The 14,502-nt window shown below is 35.8% G+C and overlaps 1 protein-coding gene and 1 long non-coding RNA gene across 5 annotated transcripts; one reads left to right on the plus strand and one right to left on the minus strand.

Annotated features, from left to right (window-relative positions):
• Positions 1-1,408: 1,408 nt before the first annotated feature.
• LOC149692871 (uncharacterized) lies at positions 1,409-13,713 on the minus strand. Of its 4 annotated transcripts, none has more exons than XR_016382892.1 (3): positions 13,194-13,713; positions 13,048-13,110; positions 7,486-7,637 (listed from the first exon to the last, which is right to left on the minus strand). XR_016382892.1 is itself a non-coding variant. In XM_089868775.1 (2 exons), the coding sequence occupies exon 2, from the start codon at positions 2,362-2,364 to the stop codon at positions 1,654-1,656; it is 711 nt and encodes a 236-aa protein (XP_089724901.1). In that variant the 5' UTR covers positions 2,365-3,182; positions 13,194-13,713; the 3' UTR covers positions 1,409-1,653. The 4 variants fall into 4 exon arrangements, 1 of the variants encoding a protein (XP_089724901.1); XR_016382891.1 differs by having other exon boundaries at positions 10,445-13,110; positions 13,194-13,712; XM_089868775.1 differs by lacking the exons at positions 7,486-7,637; positions 13,048-13,110 and adding an exon at positions 1,409-3,182.
• LOC149692872 (uncharacterized) lies at positions 9,380-11,673 on the plus strand. Its single transcript, XR_016382894.1, has 2 exons — positions 9,380-9,573; positions 9,635-11,673. It is a non-coding gene; the product is annotated as an uncharacterized LOC149692872 (long non-coding RNA).
• Positions 13,714-14,502: the final 789 nt, after the last annotated feature.

A 14,502-nucleotide genomic window follows, 5' to 3' on the forward strand; every position in this document is an offset into this window, starting at 1 on the left:
CCAAATATGTAGCCGAAACACGCGTAAGTAAGAAAAAAAATAAGGATGAAAATGTCAGATCAACATGTGGGTCAAACTTGGACATATCATCATCATTGCCATTACCTGAAAGTTTGCAGAAACGAATTAAAGTGAAAAAAATAGTTCCTACTTTAAACAGACATAATTCACCAACTACTAGTCAAACAGTAAACCATAGACGTTTTCAAGAGTCACCCCTAAAGACAACCAAAGTGATAAAGAGGAAAAAAGTTACTAAAAGTTTAGTGAGCCATACTTCACCAAAACCAAGTGCTAGCATTGATGACAGTTACAATAATTCGCCAAAAAGACAAATCTGTGATATTGTAAAGAGAAAAAGGCCTACAGCTGTGATACAAATGCAAGATCCGTCCCCAGTAGGAACAAAAAGAAAAAACACGATAGTGATTATGTTTATGATTAGTTTATTAATCACACAGTCAAAATAAAGGGTAAAAATTAAAATATCTCATTTTTAAACGTTAAAAAATAAAGAAATCTCATTTTAATTAATTAAATGTCTGATTCACGAATTGCGAGAAGTTGATCCCTATAATGCTTATTCCCTCGGTGATGTCCTTCAACGTTTATTCGGGTCTTTACAGCTCTTAATCCAGTATAGAAATTGGTTCCAGTTAGTTTATTAGACGTGGCGTACTTAATTTGTGAGAACAAACTTTCTATGGCGCTTCCATTTATCCTAATCAGTGATAAGAAATATCCTAGATGTAGCTCAAAGAAATCTTCAGACAAGCCTTTTAAACCATAAAACATTACTCTCAATAAATCCCAAGTTTGCCATGATAAAAATCTTTCTTGTCGGGGGCTGTTAATGTTAATATCAGGATTTTTTTCGAGAACCTCTTTTAGCCACTCTTCAAAATACGAAAAGCCTTCATCTATAGAGAGTATGCCCTTTGATCTAATATCAGTTACTCGCTGTGCTCGTAGAACACCATTTTCAAATATTTTATTACAAGCTCTAAGGTATTTATAGGTTTCTAAAGCGCTTTTGCGTTGTGATTCTGTACCATCTTTACCATGAGCAAATCCATAAAGCTCGCTCAGAACATCCTCTTGTTGAACCACTTTCGAAGGGGCGACGTTGAGCCTTGTCCAGGTATCTCATTCTATATAGCTTTTCAATAAAAAACGTGCTGATCGAGACTGCCCATGTTTAGCTCTCTCTTCATCTCTCAAGTAGACTTCTTCTACTTGTTTCCAGCCGAAAGGTATGCCATTTCTTAAAAAATCTTTAGGTCCATCTTCTCTTGATGCGTAGAGTTGGCCGATTAAATTCTTTAATTCATGTGATGGGCATATAATCCAGTGAAGTCTCATTCATTCTTTTGAAAATGGGTTTATAAAATGAGGTTGGACAGTGAAGTCGTAACTACCATTGCTTTTAACCTTGAATCCAAAAGCCCCGTCAACACCCATTGTAACCTTTAACAACGATAAATTTTCACTGGCCCCATCACAAACCAACCCCAGTGACTTAAAATTGTACATTTCAAACGCTTCCAAAGTTTGATATAGAGCAGTGACGAGTGATTTTTGTTGAAAGGGGTGAGATGAAGTAAAATACGGCCCAATTAGATCAAACCCTGAAGTTAAATCCCTCCACATAAACTACAAAACATATTGCATGGGTGCGGGTGCTTTGGTTGAAGTATCTTTAAAAATGTCTGTTAATTCAGGAAAATCCTCTTCGTCCATCGCCAGCCCCATAAACTCGTAAGTTTTGCTGTTCCATAGGACTTTGTCGATTACTTTAACCTCGTCAAATATGGTGATGCCAACTCCCATTGGAATAGGGTCTCCCAGTCTCTTTTTTTCAGACTGAATTTTTTGATATATGACTTGTTGTTCCGCTAAATACTCTTCATTAACTCCCGGCTTGTGATTCAATTTTCGTGTTTTTTCTCTTAAAGTTGAGATGCATGGTAAGTTCAAAATTTTGAAGCTTCTCAGTGCCTCGTAAGCTGCTTTACTTCTCGAAGCAACAGCTAGAGCCATTCTTAAAGTTATAGAGTTCCAAGTACCTACACGCTGGCTGGTTAGAATCTGCTCTTGTTGTGAAAAAAAATCTTTCTGGTCTGACAAGTGCTTTTTCAAGGAGTCTTGTTCCCATGCTTCTTTTAAAATTTCTTTAGTGCAGCCTTCAGTCGATTCTATGCTTTTTTCAAGGACGTCACTGTACTTTTCATTAATCAATTTGACTACTTCTGTTAATTCTTCAGATTGATTTTCATTCACCTTGACATTTCTGAGTTTTAATTCTTTTTCAAATTTCTTAATCTTTCTTCTCAAAACTGATCTGGCTTGTTGAATACGAGACATGCGTATTGACTTACTCTTTGGTGTAAGATTCTTAACTGGAAAATTACTCGACACTCTCTGCCTCTTAAATTTCCTGTTTGGAGACTAACAATTTGCGTCTCTTAGCTCTTGTTACATTATGTGAAATATATGTGCAATTTGGACATTTTTTCTTAATTATTTGATTAGAGTCAAAAGTGGGTTTTAATATTTGGTGCGCGGTAAGTGGCTGGTAGTAAACGTCACATTTATCTGACTGGTACCGTTCAAAGGGATATAGAATATGCATAAGACCTTTGAGTGAAGTCAGATTGGCATTAAGAACTATGTTGGGATTCACCCCAGGGCAAAATATGTGACCTGAACGACCTGATATAAGAGTTAGAGTTGAGATTAAAATTTCGATGTCAATCGCACCATCACAGCCTAGAAGAGTGAACATTTTCGGGGCTTTGAATAACACAACCAATGTACAGTTTCCGTTCACACGCACAACCAGTTTAATTGGCTGTTCACCAAACCCTCTATCTTCACTAAAAAGTCCAATAAGTCTTTTCCTTGTGATAATCAACACAGGGGATCCTCCATATTCTTCTCTAATCTATAAAACCATATTTTAAACAAACATACATTTCAAAAATTCAAATTTAACAAGCTAAAATTCAAACCATTTATACCATGCTTACATACCTCGTAAAATAGTTCGTCAAAATTTTCTTTTTCAAGCGTTCGTGTGATGGCATTAAACAACATTGGATGATATCGGGTATCTGTTTGACTACTGGCATGCTTTGACTCTGGTTTAATTGCATCGTTTGGCCGTTTAGTGATAGGAACTTCTAAGTAACATCATGAATTTATTCATTTAACATGAATATATATCTGCATTGACTAGTTAAACTACATATTCAGGGATGGGAGGGGCTTAGTTTGAGTGACGTCATAGAATTTCCGGCGGTTTGTTTTTAAGGCTAAGCTCTTGTCATGCGAAAAACTAATTATGCTTGTAAATTGATCAACTACCGCATTAATTTTACCTCTAACAGCTGGAAAAAAGCCAGCATGATCAATTCTCACCATTTCAGATGTTGATAGTTAATTTTGAACCGTTTCATTTTCTTTATGGCCAAGGCTTAGCACTTTACCAACAGTTTTCAGTTTTAGATTAGGAAAAACATTGTACGCACTTAATATAATTTCCTTTCAAAGATTAATATCACTTTCGGATATCGTGTTGGGATTTTTATTCACGTATCGGCGATCATTTTTAATATTCAGTTGACGCAGTTTGGTAAACCTAACCGAAAATTGTATCCCTCATACAATTTTGTTAAGCTGGTCGTCTGCTGTTCGAACTTCCAGGTGTCTCGATTTTGATTGGCTACCGCGATGACGTTAAACGCGTTTGTAATAGAAAAGTCCCTCCCATCCCTGAATAACATGATAGAAAGGCTAATGATACACATATATATTCATGTTAATGAATAAATTCATGGTAACATTGGGTAGCTACTGCAGTCATTTTCTTCAAAGGCTTAGCCTCTTTGCTGCCCGAATCTTTATTTTTAATAGCAATTTCTCCCATTTTACATGTTACCGCTTTATTTTTAGTTGCCACTTGGGGCAGTAAATTAAAATTACATTGTGTTTGCACGTTTTTGCTTTCGCTGTCTATAGACTGCGGAAGCATTGCAATTACCCCTTACGGCTGGGCGCCTTCTCCCCCCCCTTCTGCCCCCAATTTTTCATGTGACCTGGGAGAATCCATCATAAATAAAGTTACTTTCATTTCAAACTTCCCGCTAGAAATACGAACTTCAGCGACATCTATACAAAGTCCCATGAATATTTTACTATTGAAGAATTAATTTTTTGGCACGACCGGGATTTGAACCCGCCACGTTTGTATCCACACAGGCACCAGAGTACAACGCCTTACAGACTGAGCTATTGAGGCTTAGTACCTCTTTGCGATTTTCACCAACAGTATCTCACTCTTCCCTCGACGGGCTAGCTATTTTTACTTTTGCGCTCTTTAGAGCAGCGAAAGTATTGTTCTGACCTCTGTTGGCTGGACGGCTGGCTGGATTTGGTGTAACCGCATAATAAGTTTCGTCATAAATAAACTTTTGAATTTCAAATTTCCCGCGAATTTTCGACTCGAAATTCACCCGTAGTTCACCTCACACCTCATAGGTGGCGTAACGTATTTAATTTCAATTGAAATTATTTTTCTGTCGGCGCCGGGCTTCGAACCTGCAATGTCCTGATCCATACGAGACGCCAGTGAAGTCGCCCGACCGCGCGCTCTACCACGAAGCCACGCTTGGTTGTAATATAGAGCGAGTTAAATTATACTGAAGAGAAGAAAGAGAGAGTTAGGATATGGACCCCCCCCCACCTCCCCGACGCCCGCACTTACTGCGTGGGTTTAGCGGGAGACGAGAGAGAGAGAACTGTGCAACTGTCTGGCTTTAGATATGGACCCCCCACCTCCCCGACGCCCGCCACTGGATGCTGTCGAATATATATTGTATCGCGCTAGAGGAGGAGAGACAGTTGCTTGCAATTTTTTTTTTTGCAATTTATAATTATTATATATCTTTTTAATCCTAGGCAAGATTAGATTTCTACTTGGGAACTTAAACATTACAATTAATATTATCATATTAATCAAAAAAGAAATTAAGGTTCTCCCCGACAGAAGGCGCGCTAAGCAGAGAGAGTTTTCTAATTTCACCAATGATATCGTTTTTAAGACTCGTCTGCTTAAACGTTAGGCAGGTTGATTTACTAATAAAATTAAATGTATTAACAAAATGAAACTCGAGTCAGCGTTTTAAAACTATAACTAGTTTGGGACGGTGGTACCATTGCTCACTATTTGTTTGGCAAGTTTAAAATTAAATGATCACTTAACGGAACTGACATAAAATAATAGGTAGATTTTTGCAGAATTAAATTGCAGATTCTTTGCAAAATTAACTAATCATTTTGGCAGTTTCCGCTCTCGCTGGGTTCATCTACTAATTATATAAAAAAGGACTTGGTTTGCCCAAGCCTAAAAAACAAAACGATAAGAGTTTTTTCCAGTTGACTGAAGCGCGGATATTTTATTTTTCTATATAATTTTAAAGACAATCTGTATTTTACTACTCTTTAATTCAATCTCCTGATTTTACTGGTAATGGATTTATTTCCTATAAATTAATTGAAATAAAATATCTTATCTCAGATTTTTCAACAACAATTCCATTTTCGTAAAAATTTTATCATGAAAAATCTGAGATAATATTTTATTTCAATTAATTTATAGGAAATAAATCCATTACCAGTAAAATCAGGAGATTGAATTAAAGAGTAGTAAAATACAGATTGTCTTTAAAATTATATAGAAAAATAAAATATCCGCGCTTCAGTCAACTGGAAAAAACTCTTATCGTTTTGTTTTTTAGGCTTGGGCAAACCAAGTCCTTTTTTATATAATATCTGTTCCTTCAGTCTTTATTTGTATTAATCTATTATAAAATAATATTTGCCTGAAATGCGAAATTTTTCACTTCTAGGACGAGGTTAAAAATGGTTCTACACTTTTACTAATTCTTATATGATACGGCTCACAATTCGTTTTAGAACCCGAGCTTTATAGTCAACTTCAAAACAAACCTGCCACGATTTTAAACTATCAAAGCCGTATCTTTTACAGTCCACTTTACGATTGCAATTATCCATGACATTGCGTGCACTGCCCTTGTACGTTTACAGTGATTGGCACCGTGGACAGTTATTTTAATTAAAATACCTAGGCCACAGGTCCAGTTTTAAAAATATCCTTATTTCCAACACTGATCCATCTATCCTTCCAGCTTTTAACAATCACCCATTGCATAGACTCACTCAATAGTCTGCCTAAGCATGGATTTAGAATAGAAGCTTACGCTTCCTGGATATTTCACTCACCTTAAAACGCGCACAACATTTATTCCTCGTCTAAAATAGTACCAGCCTGGCACGCGCGTTTGTGACGTAGAATTTGAGGCAAATTCAGAGGGGGGTTGAAGTTTTTCACGTGATCGAGTTCAAATTTTGAATAGCGCGCGATCGCGCGCGCCTAAAGAAAAAAGTTTGCTTCAATTTCTACGTCCCCACCCGCGCGAATTTTTGTGACATAAATGTGTTTAAAATCAAAATGCCTTACTGAAGGCTACAGGGAAATATCCATGAAGCGTAAGCTCCTATTATAAATCCATGGCCTAAGTAAGGCAACTTAAGCCTTGGTCGAAACTAACATCTAAAATATAAATTAAAAAGGTATCTTAAGTATAGAATTTCAACCGAGACACATAATTAAACGAAAATTAGACCCGCCAGAGAAGTTTTTAATAAATATAGTGTTATATTTATTTAAAAATATCAAGTTAAAGTTTCAAGGCGGTGAAATGGCAAATTAGCGTCGTCTACTGTAGAGTAACGAACAATTAGCGTCGTCTGCTGTAGAATAATCTTTTGAGGTACTTACATTTTTAATTAAATTAACATACTTAGACTTAATTAAATTTGGTGAAACTTGAAAAAGGCACACCTTGAATAGTTACTTGTTAATTTAAAAGTATTCCGAAAGCTAACATCCATGTAGTTTTTAAATGATTCGATGTACAGGAGCACCAAAAACCCCATGTTATTCCTATGGGAAAATCGGCGAAAATCTGTGAATTTTCATTTAACATTACGGGAGGGTGTGGGATCTTATCTAGAAGGGCCTACCGGCCCTCTAGAATAACAGTTACGTAAGTGATAATTATAAAAATAAAATCAACAATCTCATAAAATCAACAACTCAAAATATAAAATGAAATTTATGATCAAAATGAATCTAATTTCAATCAACGACAAACGGAATCAACGTGTTCATCTCTCCATCCACGGAAATATGAAATTTCTACATGAAACATGAAAGTGCTATCAACCTAACAATTTTTAGAAATGTAATTTTAATCAGTGAAACATACTCATTTAAAGTTAACTAATTATAAGTCGCTAATTTGATTATTATATTTAAAAAAAATTATATTATTTAAGTAATAAATTTAACGATGGTGTTGATAGTACCAATAGAGTATTCAAGGATTGATTACGTTAATATCAACATATCAAACAAAAAGTATTTAATTATAATTTGGAATTTCAATTTAAATTTATACAGTTTTTTTAAATGCCCATTGAGATTCAGAGTCTGTCACTGAATGTTGAAGATCTCCAGTCTCTGCCAAGTGATTTAAATTTTCAGACCCTCTCTGTGGGAAAGGGGGAATTAAATTAACGAGACTTACAAACTGACATCATCCTTAAATTAAATAAGGATTATAAATTAAAATTTAAATCAAGGTATTGAAGGTTTAATTAACGTTACTTTGAAAGTATCAAATTAAAAATTTACAACTTAAGCTCATCAATAAAAAGAACATTAAGATAATTATTAATAGGCATAAACAATCATCAATAAAAAGAACATTAAGATAAATATTAATAGGCATAAACAATCATCAATAAAAAGAACATTAAGATAATTATTAAAAGGCATGGACAATTTACAACTTAAGCTCATTAATAAAAAGAACATTAAGATAATTATTAATAGGCCTTTCCTATTATGGGGGTAGTAAAACTGTACCAGTCCAGAAAGAACATACAATTTTGTTTAAGAATGGACTAGCAAAATTTCACTATTTTGTCTTCCTTAAACTTTGTATTCTGGCTAGGGATGGCGGTTTTCGGAAAATTCCGAAACCGATATTTGACGATGTCAAATCCGGAATTTACCGGAATTCCGGAATTTTTTGACACTCCGAAAAATCCCGGAATCAATCCGGTTTTAATTCCGGAACCAAACCGCATTGATCCCGGAATCAATACGGTTTCAATTCCGGAATCAATACGGTTTCAATTCCGGAATCAATACGGTTTCAATTCCGGAATCAATACGGTTTCAATTCCGGAATCAATACGGTTTCAATTCCGGAATCAAACCGGTTTCAATTCTGGAATCAAACCGGCTTCAATTCCGGAATCAAACCGGCTTCAATTCCGGAATCAAACCGGCTTCAATTCCGGAATCAAACCGGCTTCAATTTCGGAATCAAAACCAAAATTACACCGACACCAAATCCGGAATTTAACCGATATCAAAACCGGAGCTATTAACATTAACTATATAGCTATAACTTACATTAGCTATATAACTAATCAAGGCAAGGAAAATAAATTTTGTTAAATTATGGACAGACAAATAGGCTAAACACCATCAGCTTTTATTGTATATTGTTGAGTTTGTTTCCCACGGTGGAATTTAGAATTTTGTTTTTATTATTTTATCACGAAAGAGAGCCAATCCGCCCCTCTTATACACCGACTTCCTAACAAAATTAAAGTTGAATGTGACGCCACGAATAGCATTACGCCAACCTCCCCCTTGTCACGGACTGTCACATATTCCGAACCCCCCCCCTTGTCACGGACTGTCACAAATTCAGAAACTCCCCCCCCCTTTAAGAGTGTGACGCCGTTTATGGAAGGTTTCCATTTGTATTATTTGAAGAGATGAAGATTGAAGACAATAGTGGTGTGTCTTACTCTTGATTCTTGAGTAATGTTGGCTGAAAACATTCCGTATGATCCGGAATTCCGTACAAACCGGTATTCCGTATGATCCGGAATTCCGTTCAAACCGGTATTCCGTATGATCCGGAATTCCGTTCAAACCGGTATTCCGTATGATCCGGAATTCCGTTCAAACCGGTATTCCGTATGATCCGGAATTCCGTACAAACCGGTATCCCGTATGATCCGGAATTCCGTACAAACCGGTATCCCGTATGATCCGGAATTCCGTACAAACCGGTATTCCGTATGATACGGAATTCCGGTTTTCAACTTGGAAAATTCCGTACCGGAATTTTTCGGAAAATTCCGGATATGTTCCGGAATTCCGGAAATTTTGCCATCCCTAATTCTGGCAGCTCTGTTGCCAAGAGTTTTTTGTTAGTTTGGCAACCTAGGCCATCGTCATCAAAGCAATGTTTTTTCCTAACCTCAGGCTCATACGCCGAAGTGTGTACCTTATTCGAATGTTAGGAAAGGATTTTAAAATATCCATGCGGTGGCATAACTAGTTAAATATCAGCAACAGTTGAAAAACCTTCGCCTAACTAACAAGGTCTGCTACAGTATAAGGTACAATTCGTTCAGTAATATAAATCGGTTACATAATAATAAAAATATAAATTTAAATAAGATTTGCAAACGCATCAGAAACTCCCGTTACTCGGACCCCGAGTCCCCGACTCCCCGTCTCCCCGATACACTAAAGACCGAGGCTTAAACCTCGTAGCTCGCGGCCATCTTTATTGTTTACATCATGGGCTCGTCACTACAGGGTAGGAAATAAGACAGGTTTACAAGTCCCAAACCAGTTTATTAATTGCTCGGACCAGTTTATTTATTCCAAAAGTTGGGGTCAGTGGTATCAGGGAGCACTTTATTAATTAGGGTTTTTGGAAAAAATAGACGGTGGGACCAGTTTATAAATTCGGGGTTCCTTTTTAGAATTTTTCTAGCTCAACACATTTTCTACCAATTCTACTCCTAGGTAGTTAGTACTCCTTGGCTACAACTTCCCTACAAAAGTTTTGTATTCTATTGACTATTGATCTTGTCTAGCGTCTATACTCTAGAATGAGTCTCTTGTAGTCGACAGTCTAGACCATAGCCAGTACTAGTTGTCAGTAGTCGTATTTCTCAGTAGTGCATGGTCACATTACAAGATTTTGATCTGGCTTACTGATAGCGAGAGAAGATATTGCCGCTGAATTTATGGAAAATGCAATAAGGAATAAGGCTAGTTCAGAAAAGGATTAAGAACTTCAAATATCATTAGACATGTTGATTGATATTTAGTGGCAACTAGTTGAAAAATTGTGATAAGAAATAAAAGTTAACTGTTATGGATTGTTATATGCTACTTTTTCCTACAGTAAAAAATTCAAATTCAATTACAATTTTCAGCTTCTTTACTTTTGTGTCTTTACGTGCTTTTTATTCTCACCATTTTAGAAATTTAATTTATAGTGGGACCGGTAAAATAATAATTAATGCGAGGGTCACTGGTCCCAAGGACCACCACCACATCCGCGACACCAATTCGCCGCAACCCACTCCGAAACAGACGAGCGCCTGAAAGGCTCAACCTATGAGACAGCAGCTAAACCAAGTTTTCACCATAATAACAATAACCTCATGAAGGACAGTATAAATAATGAGTTTAAACAAACTTTTCACCATAATAACAATAACCTCATAAAGGACAGTATAAATAATGACTTTAAACAAACTTTTCACCACAATAACAATAACCTCATAAAGGACAGTATAAAATAGTGACTTAAACAAAGTTAAATCTGAATTACAATCTACCTCATTAAGCTCAACCAAACTGTTACAAATGCATAGCGCAATATTACAAGTTGCCAATGATCTTCGAATTTTATTGTTAAACCCTCACATTATCTTAAGACTCATACAGTCACTGGGTTTTAATCTCACGGGAGAGTATTGCTATATTCGTAATTCCCGCCTGTTCCAAACACAACCTAGGTGGCGCCCCATCCTCAGATATCGATTGATTGTAACCCCCATTTTCTAAGCATGAGATATACGTCGTTTACCAGGCAAATTCAAGGGGGGCTGCCATTGCGTCTTAGTAGTTTTTGATACCGCCATCTAGCGTCGAAGTAAAGCGTAAAATTCGGTATTTTTGTCTCTTTAAACGTCGGTGTTTAAAGCCATCTAGCGTTCAAAAGCAGGAAGTTCAAAACCATCGTCTGAAATCCTTTGGCTCGGTGAATCCGATGATTTGAACATATTTTTTAATTCTCATTGGTAATTAGTAAGTTTTGAAAAATAAAAATGGCAAGCTGGGGTAGAACATGTTCCGTTCTTGGCTGTAAAAGTAGTGATAGGGATTTAAGGGAGTGGAGATCGTGGGTTTGCAAACTTCATTCGGGACCTGACAAAGGGTTAACTCTGTGTCATAAAGATTGTTGTTGTCCGCGGCCATTTTTAAAATACGGAATAAAATCAAAGTACAGAATTCGCTCACTAGATGGCGATTACCAAAAACTACTCACATTTTAAAAATGGGAGGTAACCTCGTACATCGCGTACAGGAGAGAACACTCCTCACTTCTTTATCCGCACTCAAGCGGCATCCTTGCCACCCAATGTAACGAATGACCATAATCATATGGTAGAATAAATCTTGGATATTGATTAGTATATCTAGCCTAATTAATCCACCAAGACTTGAACACTACAGTTAATTACTTATTTAATTAAACTGTAAACCAAATTCTTACTAGATTGGTTTTATTCATAATCGGAATGCTATTTTATAAACAATGGAAAAAAACCTGAAAATTATAAATTTGTCGGGGTCAATGAATATAGTAATACTAATTCTAGTCACTAGAGGGCGCGCAAAAGTGTAATCTGGCCGGGGCCATCTTGTTTTTTTGCCAGAGAGAAAGAGAGAGAGAGAGGAGGGGGACCACGTGACTCTCGTTACTAGAGTTTAGAACGGTCGACGACTGCCGCGCCCGCGTCTCAATTTCTTTTTAGTGCAAGGGTGTTTTATTTATCGGCGGCACATAGCTGTTACTAGAACTACAAAGTTTGTATGAGGCGTTAATATTTAATTTCGGTTTAGGGTTAGGCTGTTTTCGGTGTTGCTAGAACGGTTGTATGCGGCGTTAATATTGAATTTCGGTTTAGATTAAGTTAACGTACTGAAACAACAACTAATGATATAATTGCGTTCACTATTATGGTTTTAATTAGATTTATATTAACGAACTCCAACAACAACTAATATTATAATTACGTTCACTCTTATGAACGTATCAGTAAGTTTATCACGCTCACGTTGGTAAACTTATTCAAACTTCAAATGATATAATTACCTTCACTATTATGATTTCAATTCGATCGCTTAAAAGGGCTTTACGACCCCTCTCCCACGTTCCGAACAGCCCCTTTAAGTTAAAGTACTCAAACGAAAAAAAAACGACTTAAGTTGATCACACTCACTTGAACAAAAAACTAATGAAATAATTACGTTAAGGTACTATTTAAGTTACGCGATTGGTATTCAAGTTAACATACTTTTTAAGTTACGCGATTTCAGATTAGTTTAACGATTACTTAAATCCAATTAGAACTAGAACGGAGCTATTTATGTTAACATAATCATAAGGTTAAGCGATTGCAGATTAATTCATATCTGCCTAAAATTTAAACTCTTCTGAGTAATACATAAGTCGACTGTTTTAGCAATAAGCTTTATATCAAAAGGTGTTAAACAATTTTATTTCAAAAAATAACCCTTAATAATGATTTTGACCATGCACTTTCTAAGGTTATTTTCAGTTACAATTTTTCTTTTACAAAAATTATCATTTGAAGTTTAGATTTGCCTTTAAAATCTAATTATAAATTATTTAATTAACTTTTATTAATTTAATTTTAACTTTTAAGAGTAATCAATTACTAATCATCACTTATCTTAAGAAAAAAATTCAACATTATTTTTAATATTGAAATACTTATCTCAATCAAAATAAATTAAGAACTGGTAATATAATAATTACAAACCCTAGTTTAAAAATAAATGTCCTTGATTTCTATCACCAGAAGGATAAACAATTACCTAGAAGGCTAGAAATCAATTAAACCATGATAAAATTAATTTATCAATATCATCGCATCCCATTCTTACAACTACAAGTTCACTAACTTACCAGATCGAAATCTGACGCCTACCACGTTGTTTTAATTAATATAAAATTTAATTTAATCATATCATCATCTACTCGGATTCGATACACAAAAGACCGAGGCTTAACGTAGCTCGCGGCCATCTTTCTTGTTTACATGCGCTCGTCCAATGAGATAGAATATATATATTAAACCTAGAGTCACAACGTGAGATCACGAGATCGACGTTTCGCGATACACCTTTTGTCGAGAATGAATCTTTATCAAATACGGGTGGCGCCACCCTAAGAACATTTTTATTACCGTCTGCTGCTATAATCTGTGTAACAACTAATAAGCTGTCAAGATAGTTTTTAAACGTGTTAAATAAAATACGCGAGTTAAATAATAAAAACTCTAGTCCTTTTTAATCTAATAAATAGATGAAATAAAATCATAACGATGTTTCTGATTGCAAATAAACGAGTAAAAGTTGTAATTAGTTCCGCGAGAGGGTGACAGGTGGCGCTGTCATGTTTTGATAAATGTGCTTGATTAACACAATGTGTTTCGCGGTAAGCCGATTTGAATTGTAACTCTATCTATCTCATTGGGCTCGTCTAGGTTTGGAAGGAGGCTCAAAATTCATACCCCCTTTTTATGGACAAATAAGGTCTAGCTTTTTTTTAGTAGAGTGGAAGCTACGAGTCTCTACTCCTACAATACACATCCGTGCCTTCAGGCTAGGAAATAAGACTGGTATACTGGTTAAAAACCAGTTTATTAATAGCTTGGACCAGTTATTTTTTATTCATAACGTGAGACTCACTGGTCCCAATGACTAGTTTATTAATTCCTACTTTTATTAAAAGTTGATATAGGGACCACTATAATTATTGTAATTTTAACATAAATTTCGACTCCAGTTGTGCATTTTTGTATACACTCCTAGGTTGAGACTGGAGAGAGATTTTTTTTAGAACAGAACAGTGATGCCAGATTGAGGAAAATTTCCCATATCTAGGGAAATTTTGACTCCTAAAAACGGCAAAAAGGGAAATTCCACCAAAAATTTGATAAATCTAGGAAAATTCTATGCTGCGAAATATTTTATTGAAAGCCAACCATCTCAACATAAAAAATTAAATAACTTCATCAAATTGACTTATTAATTACGTTGGATTCACACTAGATGGAACCAGAAGAAATATAAATAGGGAAAAGTGACTTTTCCCGGGACCAGTTTAATATTTAAGACACTAGGGGTCACTGCTCACTGGTACGGAGGACTAGTTTCGAAAAATACCTTATTCCCAAGCCTCCTAGCCTTGCGTGTAATCATAGCCCACTCGA

The sequence above is a fragment of the Phalangium opilio genome, unplaced genomic scaffold (genome assembly GCF_054372755.1).
Source record: "Phalangium opilio isolate 3A_F unplaced genomic scaffold, DU_Popi_V2 ptg000024l_1, whole genome shotgun sequence".
NCBI lineage: Eukaryota > Metazoa > Arthropoda > Arachnida > Opiliones > Phalangiidae > Phalangium > Phalangium opilio.